Source organism: Primulina huaijiensis, chromosome 12 (genome assembly GCF_012295235.1).
Source record: "Primulina huaijiensis isolate GDHJ02 chromosome 12, ASM1229523v2, whole genome shotgun sequence".
NCBI classification, from domain to species: domain Eukaryota; kingdom Viridiplantae; phylum Streptophyta; class Magnoliopsida; order Lamiales; family Gesneriaceae; genus Primulina; species Primulina huaijiensis.
This window is the reverse complement of record NC_133317.1, coordinates 4004715-4031295: the sequence shown is the minus strand read 5'-3', so window position 1 is coordinate 4031295 and position 26581 is coordinate 4004715. Positions and strand designations below refer to the sequence as shown.

The following is a 26581-nucleotide window of genomic DNA, read 5'->3' as shown; positions in this document are numbered from 1 at the left end:
TTGAGGAGGATTCAAAGCATGAGCAGTTAGCATGAAGAAATCAGCTAGTTGAGAGCACAAGCCATTGTGTGAGGATACATTTGAGATGTACACTGTAACTTATAAATTTCTCACACACAATCACTCACACATATACAAGAGAGTTGAACTTCAAAGATTAGTTGAGTGAGTATTGCACAAAAACAATAAACTTGTGTATGTAGTCTTTGCATATGAGACATTAAACAATATGCTGATTGTGAGGTGCTGTCTACAATCTTGAGAGCTAGGAGTTCAGTTAGGCAGTATTGTAAGTCTTAAGCTGAGTGTGTTTGTACAAAGAGTTGTATAAATCAAAGTCTTCTAGTGAATCCTTCCCAAAGATTGTTGAAGCATGGATGTTCGTGTCTATTTGTTTATTGCATTTACTTATCATTTTCATTGCTTTTAAAGATGTATTGTTGAAGCATTTTATGTGTTCTTCGAATACCAAAATATTGCATACCAAGTGTTTGATAAAATGCTTCAACCAAAATATTTTTACTAATTCAACTTACATATATTTTTAATGCTTTACAAATTATTTAATCAGTTTCTACGAAAGATTATTTCGAGTGTCTTCCGTTTGGTTTGAAACCAAACTCGATTTAATTAATCGATGTTCAATATTTCAAGAACCGAGTTATTGTAGCTCAAAGATTTTCCCCCAAACCGATGCTAACACAAAACATAACAATATTATTTTACATGAATTAACATTGAAGTAGAATTAAGAAACTATAGAATATAAGAAATAATTTTAATTAATTCAGTATTATATTAATATAGTTTATAAAATTATAATATAACTGTATTCTCATTCCATGCCCTTTTAATATATTTTTCAATTAAATAATTCAAACTATACTGTAAGCTAAAAAAAAAAAAAGGGACATCCCAGCTTTAGCCCACTCTCCCACTTTTCCCTTCGACCAAAAAAATAAATAAATAAAAAAAATAAAACATTTTTATCGCCTTTTAATTTTCAAAAAATTAAATTAAATTATAATTTTTTTCAAATTCTTGGTAGTCTTACCGGCTTTCCCTCTGTATCAGGCAGTAATTCAGTTGCCTGGCCATTTGAAAATTCATTGCTAAAGCTGTCTTCATTGATATGCTAATTTACTATCGGATGTAAGCTGACGAACTGTGAAGATTCCGGCTCGACCGCCACCAATTCTGTGTAAAATTCTCTCTCTCTCTCTCTCTCTATATATATATATATATATATATATATGTGGGTTTGCGTACACGTTTTATTTGTATTTTTGAATCGTATATTATATGTGTGTGCGTATGTGTACAATCACGAAGTTGAGGACTGGGCTGCGGATATTCTCTCTGTGCTATGCTATTCTATTTTAAAATTTTGAATGTTTTGTCTCAGGTTTTGGGGGGCAGCAGATCGTTGCTGTTTTGAGTTGACCGCTGAAGAACAGGAGAGAATTTGTGATTGATTTGATGTGGGTAGTGTTGTCTCTTTTTAAGTTTGAATCTGGGCGGTGAATTTGAGTAATTGCCTTGTGAGTGGGCGATTTGATTCTTTTGTCATTCTTCATTTATTTTCAATTTCTTAACTTTTGTTTTTGGGAAGATCACAACAGTTTGTTTTTTATATTTGTCTTTTTTCCCCTTCCAATGATTTTGTCGAGGTTTCTGAAGCGAAGAGGTGTTCTTTGCTTCTGACATTTTTGGTAAATTTAGTGTCTTTTCACCACATTTAAGGAGTAAACAATAGATAGCTCCAAGTTTAGGAGAGATAAGGCGCAAAGTGAATTTGAGCAGAAACAGGAAGTTGGGAGAGATGTCAAATCCGAAGGTGGTGTATGAAGGATGGATGGTGAGATATGGACGCAGGAAGATTGGGAGATCATACATTCACATGCGATATTTTGTTCTTGAGTCTCTCTTGTTGGCTTATTATAAGAAGAAACCCCAAGATAATGTGGTAAATGCCGTGAATTTAGTATCTATTTCAGTTTACTGCATTTTCTTAGAAATCTGTGATTGCCTGATGCATCACAAGTTAAGAATTTCCATATTATTTGTTTCCTATTTTAAGATTGTTCTATTTTTGATATTAGGATTTTTATATTTTTTTAATTGTTTCTATATTTTAGTTGATTTAGAAATCTGTATGTAACACTATCACTTGTAAAGAAATTTCATTCAACATTAAGAATATTTCAGTTTTATATTGTTCTCTCTCAATTGAGTCACCATTGCCATTTCCATTTAGCAGATTATTGTTCTCCACAAACACATTGTAGTGTGTTTATGGAAGTCTAGGAATTGTTTCCTATGCTGTAGTTCACATTCTAGGAGACTTTATTGGTTGACATGCTTGTGATTATTCTATTATATCTATCTTTTGAAACTTTCAATTTGTGGCAGAGTCGATCAATAACTGTTGAAAAATAATTCTACTCAACTTAATTTTTTGGCTTTGTTTCCTCTTTTACACGACCAGGTTCCAATCAAAACCCTTCTGATAGATGGCAATTGCAGAGTGGAAGACCGGGGTTTGAAGACCCATCATGGACATGTGAGCTATGTTTGATATATTTTACGCCTGTATATCTCGGTACGATGCTTTCAGAAAATCACTTAACTGTGAAAAGGGTATTCATATGGTATTTCGTTTCTTGTATTAATTTTATCCTTGCTGCAAGTTGGTGGGGTGAGAAGTCCCCCAATGAAATGTTCATAAGCTTTTGTTGGAGAAATATCTCCCACCAACAGTAATTCAATCCTCATAATTATGCTAGTTTTATCAGGATAAGCGAATGTGCCCGGTATCGCACTTTTTGAAGTATTTTCAGCTGGGTTTTTATTATAAGGAAACATCTGATAATTAAAAGGCTTTATATAAAGCACCACACATTTAGCTAGCAAAGATGAGAGATTTCATTTTGAAGGTTGTCTATCTGAATGACAAAGCCACCACACATTTAGCTAGCAGTGTTAGATAAATCTGTGTATTTTATTGTAAATCTTGAATCACTGTTTGTGAGGCTGGGACTGTTTGGAATGCCATTAAAATTTAAATATATTTCAAGGTCTTAGGGATGAATTTCGTGCGTGTTGTGAGGTTGATGTAATGATCTGTGATGGAGTAGCTCGGTGGTGTGAATTAGGCCCAACAAAAATGTGTTTCAGATGGCTGAAAGATTCAAAAATTCCAATAAAATTTTGTCTATGTTGTGCTGAAATAATTGCATCATTGGAACTGTTCTCACTTGTTTTCTTTCATAGCTTACAGTTTTTACTTGCTTCATTGTTTTTGGCAGATGGTCTACGTGTTGTCTGTTTACAACAAGAAAGAGAAGTACCACCGAATGACGGTGCGCCTCTTTTTAAAGCTTAATGAGACCTTAATAATGGTTTCACAGTTTTTTGGGTTTGTAACTGTTTTTGCCTGCACTGCACATGCAAAGAAATTTCATCCACAATTCAGTAATCCTTTTTTCATGCTCGACAATGTTTTTGGACTAGTTTACTGTATCTCTGTTGCTTTTCTCTGCTTGAATGGTCTGTGATTTGAACTACTAGTTAGAGGGAAAGAATATCTAGAAGGGAGGCATAAGGGCAGTAAGGACGGGGGTTGACTTAACTGTAACATCTAAAAGAAGAGAAAACGCCCTTTCTCATTTCTTTTTGTAACACAAAATAACACCAAAGGCTTTTCAACATAAGACATCATAAGAAAATAATATGAAATAAAGGTAAAAAGTTGTGGTGTATCCTAGTGTGTATTTACAAGGGATCAGCATTATTTGGCATGAAATCATACTTGGAACACTTGGATTTTTATATTTACTGTGTATATCAAAGAAATGACATGATGTGCCTAGTTCGTGGGATACTAATTTCAAAATGTTAGTAAGGCTAATCATAGATGAACTAATATTATTGATGAGTAGGATTATGGACAATTTGGTCCATAGATGAATTACAATCTATACAAATGTTAACCTCCAAATATGCACCAGTTCTCTTTTGGAAACTGTACTGTTCACTAAAGTTCCTCATTTAATTCTTTATTGATTTTTAATTGTCTGAAACTTTGTTTGGTGTTATAGTTGTTTTACAAAATTGTGTCACATTTTCCAGATGGCAGCTTTCAATATTCAGGAGGCACTCATTTGGAAAGAAAAAATCGAATCTGTTATTGATCAGGTCTTCTCATCTTATTACCACATCTCAGTATTTACACTCCACTGACATTGCTCGTTTGATTTTTTGAGCTCTTGTATCCTTACCCATGAAAATGTTTTATTATTCTTTTCTTATTTATATGTGGTGTCACACAGCATCAAGAATCCCAGGCCACTAATGGCAACAAATATTATTCTTTTGAATATAAATCTGGGATGGATAATGGGAGAAATGCTTCATCATCTGATCACGAGAGTCAGTAAGTATTATTTAGTAATATTAAAGGTGAATCCTAAATCATAGTTAAATACAAGCTATAACCTAAAATGGTTCTCTTGTTAGCGTGCTTGTGCAAAAGTTTGCATGAATCTTCTGTTGAGCTCATTTTCTTTTGGGGAATGCTAATTTTCTTTTCTAAACCTTTATGAGAAATGGGTAAATTAAAATTCATTCAGGAAAAGAGCGGTTTAATGGAGTTGTATTATGCTGTCAGAAAATTATGAAGCTTAGAAGAGAAAAACTGCATAAGTCTGGTTTTCTGAAGAAGAACACCATCCTCTTTGATTGGATTAGTAAATAAAATTGAATGTATAAGTTTGTTGATCAGTCTTTCTGCACTAAAAGAAAATGCCAAAAAAAATTGTTAATGGAGATTGACTCTAGAATATGAAAATTCAAAGATGCATTTGAATTAATGCCAGAATCTTATTATGAGGTTGCTTTAAATAGTTCTAGTGTGTCGGAAGAGATAGTCAGAATTTAATGCTCATAACAATTGAAGCGTGGAGTTCTGGACTGGACAAAACATATTTTGTTAGGTAAAAGAAATTACATTCCTACAACTATAATAATATCTCTGCAAATAACCAATTTGAAAAATCGATAAACATGATAGTCATGTAAATCAAATTTTCACAAACTTCTGGACAAAAAAGAACAGAGACATTTGAACTCCTATTTTAATGTTGATGTTCCCAGCAATCTCCTTTGTCCTGTTGGCTGAGAGAGTAGTTCTTGGGAGTTCAGTTGGTGCATCCATGTTCTTTCATATAATGTAAATATTTGACAAGCCTCTTTTAGATTCATCCGTTACGTTTCTCAATGAGTTACTAACAATATCCTTTTGCAATTCCTGATGATGCATAGTTTATTCTTTTACCAAACTCCTTTTATTATACAAGGATATCAAACATTCATGTGAATATTAACTGTTTATCTGATTCATTGATCACTGACAGATTTTTTTATCGCCTCACAAGAACGACTTAAAACACACGTTATTTCACATATACTTGGTCTGATTGACGTTCCATTTTTATTACAAATTTAGCGCCGTCGAAGATGAAGACGATTCTCATTCACATATGTTGCGAAGAACAACGATAGGAAATGGTCTTCCCTCAATTTTCTCGTCTTGGGTTCCTTAGACTTGTTGCAATCTTCACTGAATTTAAATTACTAATTTTCATTGACAGGCCCCCCTGAGTCAGTTTTTGACTGGACGAAGGAGTTAGATTCTGACTTAGTGAATCAAAATTCAAGCAATCAAGCATTTTCTAGAAAATATTGGCGTCTTCTTCAGTGCCAAAATGGTTTGTTGGTGTTACGAATTGACTTAATTTGTGATATATGAGTAGAAGGCAAAATCTTATATTGCATTTTTTTTCTAAATAGTGATATTTTTGTGTGAAATTAGGTCTTCGGATTTTTGAAGAGCTTCTTGAAGTGGATTTCCTTGTAAGGATATTCTAATAGATCTCTCAATGTGTCTAAATGAATTAGCTGGACATCGTTTTTTTGTGTGTTCCTCACATAGTTTATTGGTACAGCCAAAGAGTTGTAGTAGAGCAATGAAATCTGTTGGGGTAGTGGAGGCTACGTGTGAGGAAATATTTGAGCTAGTGATGAGTATGGATGCAACACGATGCGAGTATGTTCTTTTCATTGTTGACTCAACATTTGCTTGGAAAATTTTCGTTTTTGTGTGTTTATTACCTGTTGAAATAGATTTGGCTAGATGAGGTCTGAAGTGTTTTCTATGCAAGCAGACCAAAAGAAGAAGATTATGTCTTTGTCAAACAATTTAAGTGTTAAGAGTTGTAGGATTTACGACACAAATTGACAAAAATATATTATTTATGCAGGTGGGATTGCAGTTTCCAGTATGGTAGCTTAGTTGAAGAAGTAGATGGACATACTGCCATATTATACCACAGGCTTCAATTAGACTGGTTTCCTATGTAATATGTCCTCATAAATTTCTTTTAGTTCAATCTGTGCATCTTCTTCTGTTGCCATATTAAGTTTAGTGCTGCAATAATTATTAGGCCTAGGCACTTCATGGTACACTCAAGTTTTTTGGATCATATTGTATTTGAGTATCAGTTAATCACTTTTGCTGGTTCTTTCTTTTTTTCCACTGAATTTTGTTCTTGGCTGACTTTTACATACAATGATGAGAAAAGGGGTACTTTTTTTTCTTCTGGGTTGAAGTACTGTTCACATGCTGGTTTTGGATCCTTTACTGTTTATTCCCTTGATCCCAACATGGTGTTTTCGATTTTCTTGATTTCTGTCACTTTCTGCCTTTTTATACGGAGCTGCTTTATGATTGGAAAAAATTTATTTAACAGTTATTCATTTTGTTTTGATTGTTTTCTGATTGAAGTAGACGGTTTTATGTAGCGAAAACAGTTTAGTGGTGACCGAAGTATGTAAAATGTACTCCTTTTGCCAAAATATCCATAAGTATTATTTAGATGCTTATTTATTTTTGTGTTATGTCATCTATGTTTTCTAATAAAAACAGTCCTTCATTTTATTATGTTAAAATGCAACAGGTTTTTATGGCCTCGTGATCTCTGCTATGTACGCTACTGGCGTCGAAACGACGATGGGAGTTATGGTAAATCTTTTCTGATGGTTTTCCCTTGTTTATGTGCTTTGAATTTTAATTTTTTCTGTCTATCAGTTCTTCTTGTTTCACCCAAACGTCCTTGCCACTGTGCAGTTGTGTTATTCCGTTCCAGGGAGCATGAGAATTGTGGTCGACAACCGGGATTTGTGCGCGCTAATATTGAGAGTAACCACTTCACTCAAGTTTCCTAGAGCTATTTACAAGATCCATAATAGATTTTTTTATCCTAATTCCTTTTAATATCACTCTAATGCTATAAGGCGCACCTCCTGCCAATTTCAGGTGGAGGATTTAATATTTCACCTATGAAACCACGTAATGGGAGACCCAGAACACAAGTTCAGCATCTTATTCAGATTGATCTAAAAGGATGGGGAGTGGGATATGTTTTATCATTTCAGCAGCACTGTCTTCTTCAGATGTTAAATAGTGTTGCTGGTGAGATCTTATTTTTGGTGGTTTGTACTTTTTGAATTGATGTGTTTTGTCTTTTGCAGTTTTGGATTTGTTTTTCACGAACTGTAACTACCCATATAGAATGATGGCCTCATTCCCTATTCGTTCATTTTTCGTTCTTTGTAGTTGATCAATATTTTCAAAAGGGCTCTGTTGTTTGTGTGGCATAAACGTAATGTTGAACTTCTTAGACTTTGAAATTCCTGGTTCAATTCCGTGAGAGTTTCTTGGGCTTTGAGATTCCTGCCTCAAGTTATTCAGAATATACTTGTTTGATTCTGGCCAACTTCTTATTCATCACTTTCATTTTGAAAAGAAACAGTAAAATTTTGTTTAGTATGTAACTGTGTGACCACTTTTCATCACTGTAATCTCAAAAATACAGTTGATAGCAGGATAGTTAGCTTTACAGCTTCTCTGAGGCCACTTGTTAGAATTTTGTGCTTCTTGGTTTTCTTTGGGCTAAGTATTCAGCTGCCACATAGATTGCTAACACAGACTAGAAATTGACAACAGATATTAGCTTAAGCTAAATTTTAGTTTTCAACTGCTGAGGGAAGCTCATCTTGTTTGTGAAACAATTCATCTTTGCAAATATTTCATGACTCGGTTCATTGGAATAAAAAGCCTAAAAGGCCATTTGTCTCATTCTTTCTTGCACATTGGCTTTACCTGAGAGTTGCTTTTCTCTTAAATTCCTGAATATGCCTTTCCTTCTCTATAGGAGGAAAGATCAAGCGCTTCCAACTTGCTCAATTCATACTCGTTATATAAAAGAACAAATAAAAGAAAAAAAAAGGTTACACCTAAACACCAAATCTGGCCCGATTTCCATAGTTTGTCAACCTCCTTCAGTGTGACATTAGGTAGTTGTTGTAATCCCTCTTCCACAAATGCCAATAGTCTGTTGTCATTGCCTGCATCCTGCCTTCATCACTCATTCAGACTACATTCTTCTTCCTCATCCCACTACAATGATACCTCTTCCATATTCATCTTCTCCTCAGCCTCAACTTTGTCCTGAGTGGGACAAGTATTCCTTTTATGGAAACTAGAGCCATGTATAATTCAGATTTTTTCTTCTGATTTTGAAGGTAAAATTCCACTATAAGATTGTAATTCCAGATGAGGGGCATGCCATACGTGTCCCTACCCTTGAAATTTCCCTCTTTGGTAGATCCAGATCTATTTTCTTTAGTAAAAGTTCCCCCGGCGAGTTTCTTCTCTAGAATGGTGATGAATTTTCATGTTTCCTACTGTCACAGGATTGCGAGAATACTTTTCTCAAACTGATGAAAGGAGTGCAGCTCCAAGAATTCCTGTTATGGTCAACATGTCTTTGGTTTCCAGTTCTTCGAAGAAGAGCCAAAAATCGTCTTCTGTTCGCCGCAGTCCTTCTCTTGAACAAATACATGCAGCACATAAAAATGCTGTATTGATGGATGAAACCTCTGATGAAGATGAAGATTTGCAGGGAAATGATCAGGAGGTTTGTCGCACACTTGTGCTTATATAAGGACTAACAAGGTTATAAAGTTGTATTTCTTTTGCAATTTCTTTTTTGTTTCATTTAATTTACAATATTGCAGGTTTTGCCATCTGCCGTTGAGGCTGAAGATAGAAGAACTGGTAGATAAAATTTACTTAATTTGTAATTTCTGATCATATAGGATCATTTTGCTAATGCTAATTGAAATCTACTTGCAATCTCTATATTTTTTGAAGCATATGAAGAAGAACCTCAAAACCAAATAGATCTATCTATTTTCTCTGGTAATCTTCTTCGTAATAATAATGAGAAGGCCCGGGACTGCTGGACATTATCTGATGGAAACAACTTCAGAGTTCGTAGTAAGACTTTTTGCTATGACAAATCAAAGGTATCTTATCATTTTTTGTTAATGCACGCATACTGATAGTGTTTTAGGCAGCCTACTGTCACTTATTCGACTCATATCATTTATGCGACATTTATTCAAAGATTCCTGCAGGTAAGCATCTTATGGATCTTGTTGCTGTCGACTGGTTCAAAGATACCAAACGGATGGATCATGTTGCCAGATGCCATGGTTGTGCAGCACAAGTAAGCATCTCTAGTGGTGACTGTTGACTACATTCGTTTCATTTAATGATGTTATCTTTTCTGATTAGTCAGTTCTGTTAGTTAAATTATAATCCGCCTTTAATTTCCTTTTACTGAAATTTTTAATCTCATAAGATCTGGTTTGTGTTTTCTTTTTAGATTGCGTCAGATAAAGGACATTTCTCTATTGTTTTCAATCTGCAAGTGAGTTGATGGCTTGATGCCGTGTTTGTTTTCAATTCAAGTAATTTTATGTGGTGCTGTGGATTTAAAAAATTTTCATTCTCCTCTCGCAGGTACCTGGATCAACCCACTATAGCATGGTTTTTTATTTTGTCACTAAAGAATTAGTACCAGGATCTCTCTTGCAGCGGTTTGTCGATGGGGATGATGAGTTCCGCAATAGCAGACTGAAACTTATTCCATCAGTACCCAAGGTATCTCTCATCTTGTCACTCCTTTGAAGAGAAGTGTAGATGTATATGTTCAGGGAACCCGCTTCATCCACTGTTCCATAACCACTTTTTGCCTTTGATACTTCTTGCTTGTGACAATCCTTGTAGCATTGTGTAAGGAAATCCATGCGTGTGAAAGTGTACTAACCGTTCTAATTATTTTGGACGTACAAGAACATTTTATTGTGATGATTGCCCTTATTGAGATCTCCCCTCCTTTTTTCCCTAACATCATCTTTTTGTGAAGTTAATTATATCTTACAACTACGTATCATCTAGGGCTCTTGGATTGTACGCCAGAGCGTTGGAAGCACCCCATGTTTACTTGGAAAAGCTGTCGATTGCAACTATATCCGTGGTCCCAAGTACTTGGAAGTAAGATTCTATTGTGGTTTTCAAACATCTTCTGCATGTTTAAATTTTCAATTCAACAAGGGCCATTTGGAGTCCTATCACTTGAAGCCTTTTCATTTCTGATATTTCTGTAGATTGATGTTGATATCGGTTCTTCCACTGTGGCAAATGGGGTCCTTGGGCTTGTAACCGGTGTGATTACAACACTCGTTGTTGACATGGCTTTTCTTGTTCAGGTATTTTCTTAACTGATGATATCTCATGTTGCTGCTGGATGTCGCGATTTAAATTTATTGTCAATAAATTTTGGTATTTCTTTTGCGGTCGTTCGCATCAGGTCTCTAATTAGTAATCTAGAAAACTGTGTTAAGTTAAAGAGAGGGGATATTGTATAGTTACTGGAGAATGAGGGTATACGTATCTGCATCACACAAACCTTCGTCCAATACTGGTTAAGTTTGGCTAAAAGGAACTCTCATCCCCATCATGCATTTATGTGAACTTAAAGTCTCAGAGACTTTCGTATCATTTAAATCCCTTTATAATTTTGTGATAGTTAATTTTGGTACATCTCTCATGTTATACGAATATTCAGTTCTGGTAGATGCTGATATTAACATGTGCCGAAGCCATCCACAAAATCCTATTTTGAGTCACTCCCACCTTGACCTTTTCTCTAATATTTTCATTTCTAGTTTAAACCACACTTGAACGATCGCTCATTTACCTTGGAATTCACATTTTGGCTACATTTTTACCGTGAATATGGAGCCTTTTATGGTCAAATACGCACAAATATGATAAGTACTGGTTAATATTCCGAGAACAAAGTAATAATTCATCTAGATCAGTATATCAAAACAAAACCAGATGATCATTCCCCTGACAAGTGTTTTGTACTTTTTTTCGTTGTCAGGCTAACACCACAGATGAGTTGCCCGAGAAGCTAATAGGTGCCATCCGAGTTTCTCACATAGAATTATCCTCTGCCATTGTTCCGAAACTTGAAACAGATACCTCAGATTCGGTTAAATGATGGTGACTGTCAATATTGACATCGTACTAAATATTCCAAACACAATTGATTGAATCTCTAATGGAGACGATATTTCACGAAATCGACTTCAAGTCTATGAAATGCGAGTGGTGGTTATACTTCAGCTGTGGATGGCTATGCTTTTAACTCATTGTGCGAGTAGAGATATATGCATATGCAGAATTTTGTTGCACTTCAATTCCACCTTACTGCTACATTCTACCCCACCATACAAGATACATACATACATTAAATGCAGGCACAGGGGCGGGTAAACCAGAAGCCAGCAGTAATGATCACCCATTTTCAAATAAATTTCTTGTAGTTTATGTAAAAATGACAGAGTTATCCCCTATACCATTAAAATCTGAGTATGCCCTTGTATTCAGATACTTGTACATAAACATATGGATGGTTTCTTTCCCTCATCTTTGATTTATATATAATCGGAGTTACTTTGAATTACTGGTAAATATTTCGATTCATCTTGTCATTTACCCTATCCATTTGACCATTCCAAACAATAAAATTGAACTCTTTGTAGTAATGAGCTCGGGATGATACGATATTCTTAAATAAAAATCTAACATATATATAAACATACTATTTCAATTGTGAATTTTCTTGTATGTCCTTGTTCATTTAAGTTGGCCAATTAACTTATTAGGTTATCTTAAGGGTTTTTTTGTAATTCATTGTCCATCTTAAATGAATTTGGATATTAATACACATTTCTCTTTATTTCCTAAATTTTATGCCAAAAAAATTATTATTTGACATTTCCTTGTTCATTTAAGTTAGCAAATTAAATTAATATGTCTTTTTAAGGGTTTTTTTGTGATTCATTATCCATCTTAGATAGATTTGGACATTAATATACCACTTCAATTGTCAATTTTCTTATATGTCCTTGTTCATTTAAATTGGTCAATTAACTTATTAGGTTATCTTAAGGGTTTTTTTTGTAATTCATTGTCCATCTTAAATAAATTTGGATATTAATACACATTTCTCTTTATTTCCTAAATTTTATGCCAAAAAATTATTATTTGACATTTTCTTGTTCATTTAAGTTAGCAAATTCAATTAATATGTCTTTTTAGGGTTTTTTTGTGATTCATTATCCCTCTTATATAGATTTGGTCATTAATTCACATTCTTTTTTATTTTCTAAATTTTACGTAAAAAATTATTTATTTACGTTTCTTAGTCAATTTTTGTGATTCATTGTCCATCTTAGATATATTTGGACATTAATATATATTCTTCTTCTTTTTTTCTAAATATTAAACTAAATTTATGATATAATCTTAAAAAAAATTAATCAATATAATCCTTATAATAAATATGAATTATATTGATAGTTTATTATCATTTGTTATATATTACAATTTTACATATAAATTTTTTTAACTGATTGTTACATATTATTTTATTTATATATGTTTTTTTACTATATATATTTATTTGAGTGATATTATGTTAAAATTTTATTTCTCTTAAATTATTAATCACCAATATTAATTTATAAATGATTCATTCTGATATAAAATTAATTATCTATAATATGTATTCTAAAAAAAACATAGAAATTAAATAAAATCCCCAATGTGTTAAAAGTTAGCAAAAGCAAAAGTGATATTTACCTTAATAACAAGTTTAATGATTTTATTTTAACATTATTATGATAATTTAGTAAATCAAGATAATTTTATTTGACGTTTGTCTATGTGTACTCTATTTAAGTAAATTTTAGTTTTGATTTTGGTAAAATTAACTATTCTGTTAATTTTATTTTTATTGTTTTTTCATTTTGAATGATATTTGAATTAAAAATATTTTTGCTGATTTATCATTTAAGAGAGCTGTATTATGTCGCGGATTGAAAAATGTCTTATAAAAAAGTGAATATATATGATTTATTGTCATCATGTATTTTTATGTATTATGTTTTGATATATTTAGATTGATAAATACTTATAAAATAGTGTTATACAAATGACTTTAAACATTATCTAATTCTCGTGATTATATTTTTCATTATTAGTCACTTACGTGCATCGCACGTGTACATTCCTAGTGAAATAAAATTTATTTTTTTTCATATATAAAAGAGTATAAATTTTACTTTTAAAACTGATTTCGCTCAACCCCAATTGAAATCCGGAGAAATAATGAGAGGAGAAGAAAATATCATAAAAATTGTAATTTGTTCTTTTGAGATCTGTCGTTCTTGCCACGTTAATGTAATGTTGAAAAAATGATCAAAATTGTAAATAAAACAAACACAGTGGGTTAAGATTGAAATTTAAGAATATAGAGAATCATTCAAGATCACATAAATACATCAAATGTGCAATTTTTCAGAAAATAGCAAGCAAAATTTAACCAAAACTATTATACTCCGGCCTATTTATTTTCTACTCATCTCATACCTCAGCGACTAATAAATAACATACCGAAATCAGCACTAACCTGCTAACAAAATATTAATATTGGGCTCCGTTTGGTACGTGTGATAGGATAAGTAAATGATTAATTATTAGAGTGATTAAAAAATGAGATATATGGATTAATAGTATGGTGGGATAAATAACACGGTGTTTGGTATGATTTTAAAATGATGGACTAATTTTGTAAATTTTATTGCAATGACCAAAATGCCCCAAATACTAATTAAATATATATTTTTAAAATAATTGGATAGATAATTAAATATTTATAATTATAATTTATGTTTATGAAAATTAATTTAAACATATTTATTAGAAATATATTTGAAAATATTACGGTAATCATTAAACACAATAAATTAAAATTTAATAAATATTTATTTTCATAAGAGATAAGAGGATAAAAATATAATTTGTGGTATGTTGATAATTTATCCCACTCAATTTGTTAGATTAATAATCAAATAATTAATCATAAAATTAGGTCTTAAACCTGGTCAAAATGATTATTAATATATCTTAAAATTTTAACAAAACATTAGATAAGTATGTGATTATTCATCTATCCTTAGTTAATCATATCAACCAAACACACTCTTAGTGTTTGTGACACACTTTGCGTGTGTAATGTAATATATGAATATTAATTATTTTTAAGTACATTAATTGAAAGCAAGTTTGATCATTATATTATGCGCTACATTTGTGCTACACAAAAATCATCTTCAACCCGTTGTACTACATTTTGTATTATAATAAAATATTCTCAAAATATTTTTTTTATTTCAACATTAATATTTTAAATTTCTAATAGCTATTTATAGTTTGATAATACGATGATAATTAAATCTTATATTTTATGTACCATTTGAAATAATTATTTCGTATAAATAAAATAATTATTTGATCTATAGAAAGTTTTTAATAAAAAATATTTTTTAAATAAAATAAATAAATAATTGGAAGTAAAAAAAATGAGCATTTGATATTAAATGAATAATACAATACAAACACAATATTAAATATTTGAATTACTATATTGTTCCTGCAAATACTCAATTAATGTATTTTGTAGTTCATAGCGAGTATCTTTATTTTTTATGTTTTTTATAACGAACGGAAAAATCTTGAAATCTTGTATTTTCGTCATTGACCACCATTTCAAATCAAATAAAATTTTTATAATTAATATTTCAATATTTCAAAGAAAAATAATTTAATATTTATTTAAAATTATAAAAAATTTAAAAACAATATTTAACTGCATATAAAGTAATTAAATTAGACTAAATTATTTAATAAATTTAAAGAAAATAAAAAATGTGACACAGATATGGTATTGCGCCAGGTGTGACAAAACTTGGAGTGACGCTGCATTGGAGCAACAATAATGCCATGATTGGAGATGACCTTAGAAATGTTTAGAGATTGTAGGACCGATCGCTTGATATTTTACTAAAAACTATAGTTGGTGGTAATTCTTATACATAACAATGACAATTATTGCATTCAAATATTCTCCATCCCAATAATTACACTCCTTGCGATAAATAAGAATCGAACCCTTTGACTCCGATACCATTTAAAAGATCAAGCGTTATGTTTAAATTGATCTATCCAATATAGACAATTATTACAACTCAACCGATATCATTTGGAAGAAAAAATCATAATAGTTGTATCGAAAAATTATAGTAAAAACAATCACTTAGGAACAAATGAGTAAATCAAAACTGTGCAATAATTTGAAAAGAATTATATGAAAATATCTTTTCATTAATTAATTAGCAGCCAACTTTTGTGAACATTTATTGTTTTTTGGATAAGTTAACTATTACTATTATTAAAGTTAAGATATGGATAATAAACATTTTTGGTGTTTCATGTCATACCAAAATTTTCTTCCCAAAATACTCATTCCTCGTAAATATCATTATCTTTGAAATGAAAAAGCATAATAAACTAGTGATTGAAAAAAATAAATTAAAAATTCATACATTAACTTTAAATAAAAATTACTTGAATCTTATTATATTTTCATATTANATTAACTAAAAATGAGGATGATGAATTTACTATATATAAATATAAACTATATTTTAGATAAAATAAATTAATTTACACACACATCGCGCACAATTTACTAGTAATTAATTAAACATGAGGATGGTAAATGCAAATTTGAAATTACCATGCCAAATAACAGTTCATCCATAAAATCTCAAGAATATAAATTAGGTTATAAATATATTTTAGTCAATGTAGCGAAAACGTTTTGATAACTTTGCACAATTCAAATTTCGGAATTTATTTTGGTTGGATTTGGATGTTCTGCCTTGATTAACAACAACACGAAATCTGGTGTTGTATTTTTTTTTAAGATAATCTTTTCGTATGATAATTTTTCAAACTTAAGTGACATTTGAGGTCAATCATATGATTCGAGAACAGAACTTGACTCGAAGACAACGGAAAAGGTACTATCTTGTCACAAGATTATTGTTTATCATCTCACACCATGCGAAGGATATTTTTTCAGCTATCCAAATCCCTTTTTTGATACATAAAAGGGGAAACACAGAAAGGATAATGCAAAGAAAGAGCAGTTCGTACATTCAAAAAACAGGTAGCGTAGCGCCATTGCCATGAAAAAGACAAAGTTCAAGAAAAAGCCTGTAACCTCTTTCTTGTTTGCTCCAACAACATGTATGCGTGACTGTGTCTTGAATGTGGGATATATCACAAAAAGTGGGAAAAACGTTTTGTAGAGAGCCAAGAAGTCTCTAACAAATGGAATAGAGTAGGAAAGAAAGCGTAAGCATCCCAGAAAATCGTACAGTTCCAGAGGGGATTTTCTGTGTAAATCTGAGATCTCACATCCTAATTGCTTTGTGTTTCTGTGTTCTTTTTTTTGTGTATTATTTGTGGGTTTTGATTCAAATTTGTGCATGAATTTGCCAATCTTGGTGTTTAAGAGATTTCTGCTTCTTGTTCAAAATGTCGGAGATTTGAGACTGGTAACACGAGAACATCAGGATTCTTCAAGCTTGTGTTATTTTATTTGTTGGGTTGTATGTTTTTTTTAGTTTTTTCTTCTTGTGAAATAGTGATTCTACCATTGATAAAAATTTGTCTGTGCAATATTATGTGATTTATGCAGATTTTTTTGCTGTTCATTTCTATATTTGCAGTCAAAATTTTTTAGTGCATTGCTTCAGTTTTGTGTAATTTCATAAACGTATATAAGGAAAATTTAAGACAGGGGGTAGCCTGTCATCCGCCTCTGGCTCTCCACTGCTGCTGATGCTTTAGAAATTGTGATTCTCCACGGTGCAAGTAACTTATAGCATAAATAATACAACATTGAATCTTTGAGTCATCAGAGAATTTACTTATAATGTTGCCATTACTAGAATTTTTTTTCATCAGCAAGGTCTAACGTGTGCTTGTGCTGCATTACTGCTTCATTGCTTGATCACTTGAAAGAAACATAAGAATATGGTTTCAGTTTCTTGCAATTAAGTTAAAACTACTCTCAGTTGATTGTGTGTTCTTGTCGGTGTTTGTCATCGGCATAACTCTAGGACAAGACTGCGTTTCATTTGGTTCAAACTTCATGCCCTTGAATTTCTGGGGGTTGGTGTACATTCAAGAACTTGAGAGGTTAATGCAGCGAGATTGGTGATTTTATAAAAGAACCATGAAAGTGTTTGAGGGGGAAGAACCAGGAAATGAACTCAAATATGCAGGTATTTGACCTTTTCGATCTAAAAATTGTCCGAGAGAAGATGCTTTAGCTTTCTCGATGTACCACCACACCATGTTTTGTTTTATAAAAATGTTTCTCTTTCAATGTAATTTGTGCAGTAAAATGAGACATAGATCATTAACGTGGTTTCCCTATTTTCCAGAGTTAATTATTCAGATCAATTTTTCTAAAAGATCAGCATTCTTTTGTGAATTTTGGAAGCTGTAAGGCTACATTTGGATGGGAGGATTTGATGAATTTGGATTTCAACTTCTTAATGCAACTTCACTCAAATTATTTGGCTAATTTTCAAATCAATGTATTTCAAATCCATCATCTTCACTTTTAAAACATTTTTCAACAAAACCAAGACATTTCAAATCTCAACTATTGGAGTCCGAACTGTCAAATCCATTGTTAAGATGAAATCCTTCGATCCAAATGGAGAGCCTAAGGGAAGTCCAACTGTGCAATCAACAAGATCTTATGACTACTTAATCGGTTCAGTATACTCTACATTTGTAACTGAGAGCAGATGATGGGTATTGATGTATTTTTAAAGCCAAAACGAACTATTCTCTTGCAAAAAATTTTATTGCTGCCTGTATTAAAGTGATGTAACTACAGTTTCAACAGGTGAAGTGTGGGGTGAAACAACTGTTGGAAAAAAGAGAAGCAGATGTCCATACTTGCCTGATGATAAAAGTAACTTGGAGAGATTGGATCTTCCTCCTGAATTACTTGATGTTCTACCCACGTTCAAGATGGATAACAATCCCAGTATAGCTGATGAAAAAGCTTCTTCAATTTCAGCAAAATATGATTCTTTTGCTGCTGATTTTGAAGATCCTTGGATCATTGAAACAACCCAAGATTCAGGTAATATTTCTTTTTCTTTTTTATAATGTATGAAAACCAAACCTTTTAGGAATGCAAATAAGGTTATCTGATTGTGTGCATGCTGACAAATCGTAGGTGTTCTGAAGGAAAAGAAGACAAAGTTGAAAGCTCTTGATTTAAACAGAAGACCATTTGTTTTACCCTGTGGAAAGACGAATATTGTTTTGAAAAATAGAGAGCTTGATATCAATGGTGCACTAAATTTAATCGCAGATCCGGAAGATCAAAATAAAGATCAATTTGACACACAAACTGCAGAAAAGTTGGTGTTTGGGGTTGGAAAACTCGCTGAATCTTCTTTTGTTGCTTTTATGGAAGACGCCAGCAGGCACATGACTGATATTATGGAGACAGTGTTATTTGACGTGCATTTGACTGTTCAAGCTAGCTTTCGAGAAGAACATGTCACGTATGTTTGTTTAACGAGTCCAGGGAGTGGTAAACCAATCCTAGGATATCCTCTTGAAGTTGGAGCATTAAGAGACAATTGTGATAATTTTCATCCTTTTTACAACGGAGGGAGCAGTAGATTTCATCAACTTGTTTGGAGAACTTCTAGGAGGACACCTGTGTGTTACGTCACGAATTCCCATTTTTATACCATCTCTATGAATGTGCGAAACAAGCAAGAGAAGTTGCCAAGGAAACCATGCCATTCCAAGAAAGCAGAGGTAGTACTGGCCAGAGCTTGTGTTCCTGTGGAATATATATTCGGCAAGATACTCAAAGCAGTTGGTAAGGTACTATCTTGAGCAAAAACCTATAATTTAATATGCAAGTTATAACTGAGTAGGATCGTAACTAACTTAATCGCATCATGTTTTGTCCCTGAAAGATGCTTCAGTTTGCTATTTCATTCTTGTTTTTCTAGGATCCTGTTTAAACTACCAACTTCTTATTTTATCCACGTCTTAGTCCAGATATGAAAAATGAGATCTGAAATGTCTGAAAACTTATCTCTCTGTGTTTTTCTCGGTGGTAAATATTGCATGTTAAAAGCATTTACTACTTCAAACTGATGTTAATTCTATACTCAAAATTGGAAATGTATAATCCCAAATTGCAATTTTTTTTTTAAAAAGCATTTTGCCTAAGCTGGTTACTAATTCACCCGTGCAGAAGCTGCAGGAGATTAATGTCAAGGTTCCATAAATAATATATGTTGGATAGTAATTCTCATTTGTGTCTATCCGTAGCAAAACAATCAAAATGGAATATTTGGATTACCAAAATGACATGTATTTAATTCGATGGTATAGTTTCTTGAAATTGTCTATGTTCTTGAAAAACTCCAATCCTATGTACAGAAGATTCAACAAAAGTATCTTGTATATTGAGCATTGTTTCATAATCACGAAGATCTCAACATGCAGAAACATCCAAGCTTGAACATTCAATCTCTTCGAAAGGCTTTTCTGATTGTAGAATGCAGTAGCTAAAATACTTCTAAGGCGAAAAGGCTTGTCAAGAATTCACGCTGTCTCAATGCAGTGCCAATCTGAGGTAGGCAAAGAAACTTCTCTGCTTGGTTCTTAACACGATCAACAATTGATACCAGCTTTCCTAGTTCAGGGATTACTTGTAGACCACAGACTTGAGCAAACTACAAAAAAAAGTCTCTTCATCTTGTTCAATGATCTTGCCCTCCAAAATTAATTTCAAAGATATGCATCAATATTCAAGTACATGGCGTATAATCTTCCGTCTTTGAAAACAACGGAACTTCCCATAGAACTTTGTAAATGTTTTTGGATTCAGGATGTGATTCATCCGCTACTAGAAATTAATGAAACTCGACTTCAACCTCTATGGAGCTAGACCCTCGGTTTTTCTTAACACCTTTATCTCTCATCATACTTCTAGTCATTCTTATATCACTCCATTTGCTCTTGTTATCACATAAGCTTGGTAAAAGTACTTAGCTGCAACTATCTTTTGGATCCAACTTCATCAGCTTCTAAGCAGCAAACTTCCCCAACTCAACATTTCCATGCATTCTACAACCGTTCAAAACTGCCCCCAAGTACTTCATCTGGTTCCAGAGCATCAATCTTATCAACTCACGAGCCTCATTCAAGAGCCCAACTCTACAAAATAAATCAATAACACAAGCATAAGGCTCCATGCGGGACCCGGGATCCGTCCTGTCAAGAAAACCCCTCGTCTCTTTTTTAGATCCAACCCCGTTTCAAAATTGGGTGGGTTCAAAAGATAAGAGTATGCTGACAGAAAGAGGTGAAAAAACATGCCAGTGCGTGTCGTGAGCTTGGATTTGCTTTGATTGGCACATCGGAATCGCATGATTCCATGAGAAGGAGAGTTGGGTTTGTGATTTTGAGGTTCGCGTTTGGCGTTGAATTCCATTTCTTGGAGTTCGAGGAGAAGTTCACAAATGCTTGTGCCCGGAAAATTTGTTTCGCTGAAAGCAGACGAAGTAGTTTATATGCAGCGGAGATCGTGTCAACGGGACCCGAGATCCGTCCTGTCAAGAACCCCTCGTCTCTTTTTTAGATCCAACCCCGTTTCAAAATTGGGTGGGTTCAACTCGGGTCAGACCCATGGATATTTAATTAAATTTTTTAATAATATATAAATATATATACACACACATATATATATATTAAATGAATTATATATATACTTAATATGTATATGTCTATATTTTTATATTATATATATCTAATATGCATGTATACACAGTTTTGCTATATTGTTCACTAATCGTGTCAATCTATGTGTCCATCAAAACCGAACTTCCGAATTAACCGAACCGAATTTCCGAATTAATTCGGTTCGGTCGGTTAATTCGGTTTAACCGAAATTTTGCACACCCCTACTCACTGATCGTGTCAATTTATGTGATCACCAATAAGGTGACGTTCACCTATTAAATATATAATTTTGATATGTTTCATTACATCTTATAGGTGAGTGTCACTTCACTGATAAGTATAAAAGTGGACAACATAATAAAACTGTATGTATATATATATATTATATATTTATACATAGTATGTATGTATACAATATACATATATCATGTATGTATATAATATACATATATATACGATTAGGATCCACCCAAACACGAGAACTGTTACGTACCTACAATTAGAGCCGTTGACTCGGATTTGTTCTGTCTCGTAACATGTTTGACCGGTTTTAACTCACCCTAAACAAGGTGTGTTTAAAACCCGGTCCATTGTCATCCTTATTTCTGTCATTGAAACTCCATTTTATAGGTTGAGGATAATTCAGGCGTCAGAGTATTTTTTTATTATTATTATAAGTGTTTAGTGATTCTTTTCGGTATGATTGGATTGAATGTGATCGAATTAAGAAATATTTGATTTGAAGAAAAAAAAACTAAGAATTTGACATTCATTATAATAAATTTTAAATTTACAAAAAACAAAAACTTGAAAATTTTGAAATCCATGAATCTAAAAATTATTTAAGTCATCTTTGAATTCAGTTATGAAATTCAAAACCGTCAAATTCTTCCATTTAAATTCATCCTTTTAGTACCAATAAAAAATAAATTGTACTTGAGGAGGTGAATTTAAAATATATTAATTTTTTTATTATTTTATTATCTACCATGAACAAAAAATCAAATATTAAAAAAATATCTTATTTATTTACATATTAGTAAAACAAAATTGTAATATATTTCAAATGACATGTTATTGAGTAAACCTAAAATTTATTCTATGAAATACTATGAAGAGTTTGAAATTTATGATTTTACTTTTATAAATATAAAAAATACATTTAAAATCTATGAACTAAGTTCTATTTGCTATGATTTGGGTAATCGTTAAATTGTGCGTAATTTTCTTGCTAATTGTTTGAATAATATTGCCAAGTAAATGCAAGAAAACTTCGAGCAACTGTGTGATGTTTAACATTGTTTGGCGTAATTGATAAAAATCGAGTGCAACCGATATTCACTCGACTCAAGATTATTCTATATTACATATTTTGAGTATTTATATATCCAACTTCTATAAAAATCTGGATTCACGTTATTGACGATTATTTTATTTGTAAAAACTTGTGTGAGACGGTCTTACGGGTCGTATTTTGTGAGACAGATATCTTATTTGGGTCATCAATGAAAAAATATTACTTTTTATTGTGAATATCGATGGGATTACCTGTCTCACAGATAAAAATTCGTGATACCATCTCACAATATACTACTCAATTTTGTCAATGCGAAATGAAGTCTCGGCTCTAAACTGTATAAAATGTTTTAATTTTGTTTTATCATTAGCAAGGATTCGAGAGCATAAGCTAAAATCAACTTCTACTTAGCTTTAGACGAGACGATGCAGAGATGGAGCTCTGGTCTCCGTTCATTGACAGCTCTACTCTCCAATCCCGAATTCTACAGCCGCCGCTGCCTCCTCCGCCACTGTCATCCTTTCGATTCCGATCGTCTTCTGCACACCTCTCCTAGAAAGTTACTCCACATTTCCCAAATGATTGGCCATTCCCTCATTTGCCCCAATTTTAAACCCTTACTTAATTCCCCTCCCTCTCCTCACCTTTCTCACTCGACTCCTTTTCCTCCTGCTGTCTGTGTAAGTATAATTCCAATCTCACTCTTCTGATGTTTTGAAAACTATCTATATTTCCAGGCTTCAATTTTGAATTAATATACTAACATCTTCTTATTTTGTCTAATTTTGTTATTATTTGATGAAAACTTTCAGTATTTCTACTCTTACATGTGTATTCTTGTTTTCGAGATTCAGAAATGTTGTAGTCACTAATTGATTTAAAAGGTTAAATAGTTTTACCTTTTCTCCTTCAATATGTGTATTTCAATTGTTCACCACTATCGTGTAGCTTTTTCATTTTTCAGTTTTCTCTTATTATTTACTGGCAATTTACCTAGACTGTTGAAGACAGATTGAACTTCGCGTGAGGTTGAAGTGATTTTTTGTTTACCATGAATATCTGTCATTTTTAATTTTCTCTTTGTCCAATGTTATGTTATAGTTGATACAAATGCGGCATATCACTGCCGTTAAGCAGAGGGAAAGGAAGTTGAAGAGCAGGAAGCCAAGGACCCCTGTCGTTTCCAAAGTCAAGAAAATCAAAATGAAATTTTACTCGTATGTGATAATACTGTATATATACGTTATCAATAATTGTGTAAATGTTCATGTGAGTTGTTAAAGTTTGACATTTTCTTTGTGTCTTTCTATCCTTTTGCTCTTTTCTTTTTTAGATCCTTTAAAAGTAGATTTAGAGTGATGAATGATGGGCGAATCAGGCGATGGAAGGAGGGGAAGAGACACAATGCACATTCCAAGGTTTTTCATATTTTCATCTGATAAAAAATCGGGGAAATAGAAATATGATAGTATTTTGAATGTGTTTTCTTTTTTTAAATTCCTTCTTTATTAAATTACAATTAGAATGTGGTCTTTAATCTATGCTAGCTGACCTATATATGATATCTGACTTTGCAAATTGTGAAGTTGGTTTGTGAAACCGGTAGTCTTGGTTTTTTCTTATTAGTTATTACTGCTTTGTAAATACACAGTTAGAATGATTCTTAATCCTTACTATCCAATATAAGGATTGGAACCTAGATTAGCTGCACACTCTGGTTGATGGGATCATTTTTATATTGAAGCTGTTCAGAGAAATAATCAAATTGTTTCAAAATTTTAAAATGTAAGATAAACTATTTACTTGATATATTTTTAGTTCATTTTACTGCAATACTAGCTAAAGAATTCTATTTACATGTTTTGGCTTTAGATTTTTTTATTTTATGGCTAGCCACTTTCATTTAAATAATATGCAATTTTATCACAATGGTCCTGATATTGCTCAGGCAATTCGTATATTTACTTAATATGGTAGTGTTCATTTACTGTAGAGTTGGAAAGGAGAGATGTTTGTCCTTTTCCCCCCATAAAAGATAGTAATTCACTAATTCGTCGAGAGTGCTAGCTTCATTTTTGTGTAGATTGTATAACTGAGCCATAGATTGTATAACTGAGCCTGGAGTTGGATGATGTTCGTGCCTCCCTGATTTGCTTTTGGGGATGCAGCTCTGATGACTGCGAGGCCTACAAAAGAAACGCAAATGTCTGTTGAAAAGGAGTAGTTATTGAATGATGAAACTAGTGGGATGGAGACACTGTTACAGATCACTGAGTTTTACCTGGGCATGCCACAGGAGATCGACTGTTGGCTTAGCATTACTCGATGTTTCTCGTGGATTTGTAATTAGCCATGTAGTATTTTTTGAAGAACTAGACAATGCTTGTTTGGAACTCCTGTAGCAGGAAGATGAATGTTTTGCAGGAATTTACGGAACCAAGAAAAAAAAACATGTAGTTAAAAAAAAGTTGACAATAAATATTCCTAGCATGTTCCTACGAAATTAGGTTCTACGAAGGACTGGTGGCATTCAGATAGGGCCACATGTACCCCTAGTATAGGAAACTAAGGCATTATAGGGCTGTCATGCTTCCATTTAGTATTTCTATATGTGAGCACTCAAGCATAAACACAAGATTCCATTAACCTATCCAGATCCAGTAATATGCTTCCTTTTCTCCTTTCTGTTTTCTATGTTATCAATCATTACTCTTAATTTCCTTTTTCTTGCAATGATTCTTGACTAGTTGACTCTATTATTTTTTGCAGTCCAAGAAGTCAAAACGTCGACTCAGACAACCAGGTATAGTCCCAGCGGCTTATGCAAAAGTGATGAAGAAGCTTAGCTTTTGCAATTGAATCAAACCTCCTCTACGGCTACAGCTAGGTCTTCCTTGAAAGGTGTTTTCATCTAATTACTGTACCACCTACCTTCGCTATCTAAAAACTGCAAGACATGCCATGTCTTTTCATAGGACCTTGCCGTACCAGTTCAGTCGAGTCTTTCTAATTCAATTGATAATGGATTCTTTCGGTGAAATCTGATGTTGAGGATCGGCAATGGTGATGGTTTATGCCAATTCATGCCTGATGAATTTCTTTTGTTGATCCATCCGACTCTCCTAAACAAAACTACATTTTTGCTTGCATTTATTTTCTTATAAATTGGGAGTCATCTGCTATATTCATGCAATGATATATAACAGCAGCTGTGTATGAACGCGTAGCATGTGAGGTGTTTTTGTTCACTCCAAATTACATGTCGTCTACATTCCAATCGGAGTAATTTTCCTCGCATGTACGACACCATTGATGAAATGAGACTCACATTTTTTAAAATTTGCACCATTTGTTGGGGATCCATAGCTAAAATTTGTTACTATCATAAGGAAATATTTTAGGTGGAACATAAAAAAAAAAAACCCAAGTGGATAACCCCATGTGATATCTCTTACATTGAGTGTTGTGTCATACGAGGAGAATGCATTTAAGCAAAAACTTGTGTGAGACGGTCTCACGGGTCGTATTTTGTGAGACGGATCTCTTATTTGCGTCATCCATGAAAAATTATTACTTTTTATATTAAGAGTATTATTTTTTATTGTGAATATCAATAGGGTTGACCCGTCTCACAGATAAAAATTCGTGAGACCGTCTCACAAGAGACCTATTCATGCATCTATGCTAATAGTCTAGTGCGAGTGTCATCTAATTTTACCTTGGTGACCAAATGAGGGTTGTTTAATTTTATATATATTTCAAATATTGAATTTTCTTATTTTCCAAAATAAATAAACGAATAGGATATTCAAATTTTCCAAATATAATATCATGTTATTTTCTAAAATTAAAATATAAAACTATAAAATTTTCTTTATACTTTCAAGTATCAATTACTTGAAAAACATTTTAATTTTATTTCTTCTCTCTCACGGAACAAACATGTATATTTTTTATAAAGTATTTTTCGAACTTGTTTTATTTTTTCTGAGCTGGAACTTCTTTTATTATTTATAAAGATTTAATCGTGTCAAATTCTTACTATGTAAAGCTTACTGTCAAAAGATAAAATTTTATTTTATGTAATGTTATTT

The 26581-nt window shown here is 32.5% G+C and overlaps 4 protein-coding genes and 2 long non-coding RNA genes across 7 annotated transcripts in view; 4 read left to right on the top strand and 2 right to left on the bottom strand.

Annotated features, from left to right (window-relative positions):
- LOC140989619 (cyclin-dependent kinase F-4-like) overlaps positions 1-19650 on the top strand; it is a 36471-nt gene extending 16821 nt beyond the window's left edge. Inside the window, exons 18-19 of one of the 2 annotated variants that reach the window (XR_012177532.1) lie at positions 18904-19292; positions 19450-19650. The gene's annotated coding sequence lies outside the window, so the exon portion shown is untranslated. Of the gene's footprint in view, positions 1-18903 lie in introns of both variants that reach the window. The other variant, XR_012177531.1, reaches the window with a different exon arrangement.
- On the top strand, positions 1044-11585 carry LOC140989185 (protein ENHANCED DISEASE RESISTANCE 2-like). Its single transcript, XM_073458319.1, has 23 exons — positions 1044-1201; positions 1406-1966; positions 2489-2563; positions 3309-3362; positions 4132-4197; positions 4332-4435; positions 5507-5568; positions 5652-5768; positions 5873-5913; positions 6006-6106; positions 6321-6416; positions 7017-7081; positions 7187-7258; positions 7376-7531; positions 8815-9038; positions 9139-9178; positions 9275-9429; positions 9531-9632; positions 9792-9836; positions 9929-10069; positions 10367-10462; positions 10576-10677; positions 11358-11585. Exons 2-23 carry the CDS (start codon positions 1823-1825, stop codon positions 11475-11477), a joined length of 2178 nt encoding a protein of 725 aa, XP_073314420.1. The 5' UTR covers positions 1044-1201; positions 1406-1822; the 3' UTR covers positions 11478-11585.
- On the bottom strand, positions 11354-11939 carry LOC140989186 (uncharacterized). The gene is made up of 2 exons (XR_012177452.1): positions 11546-11939; positions 11354-11483 (listed from the first exon to the last, which is right to left on the bottom strand). It is a non-coding gene; the product is annotated as an uncharacterized lncRNA (long non-coding RNA).
- On the top strand, positions 16507-19107 carry LOC140990128 (uncharacterized). Its single transcript, XM_073459708.1, has 4 exons — positions 16507-17679; positions 18306-18557; positions 18654-18987; positions 19098-19107. Exons 1-4 carry the CDS (start codon positions 17631-17633, stop codon positions 19105-19107), a joined length of 645 nt encoding a protein of 214 aa, XP_073315809.1. The 5' UTR covers positions 16507-17630.
- Positions 19151-21033, bottom strand: LOC140989620 (uncharacterized). Its single transcript, XR_012177533.1, has 2 exons — positions 20186-21033; positions 19151-20097 (listed from the first exon to the last, which is right to left on the bottom strand). It is a non-coding gene; the product is annotated as an uncharacterized lncRNA (long non-coding RNA).
- A 1818-nt stretch (positions 21034-22851) lies between these two features.
- On the top strand, positions 22852-25733 carry LOC140989306 (uncharacterized). The gene is made up of 4 exons (XM_073458479.1): positions 22852-23167; positions 23589-23704; positions 23821-23905; positions 25257-25733. Exons 1-4 carry the CDS (start codon positions 22913-22915, stop codon positions 25344-25346), a joined length of 546 nt encoding a protein of 181 aa, XP_073314580.1. The 5' UTR covers positions 22852-22912; the 3' UTR covers positions 25347-25733.
- Positions 25734-26581: the final 848 nt, after the last annotated feature.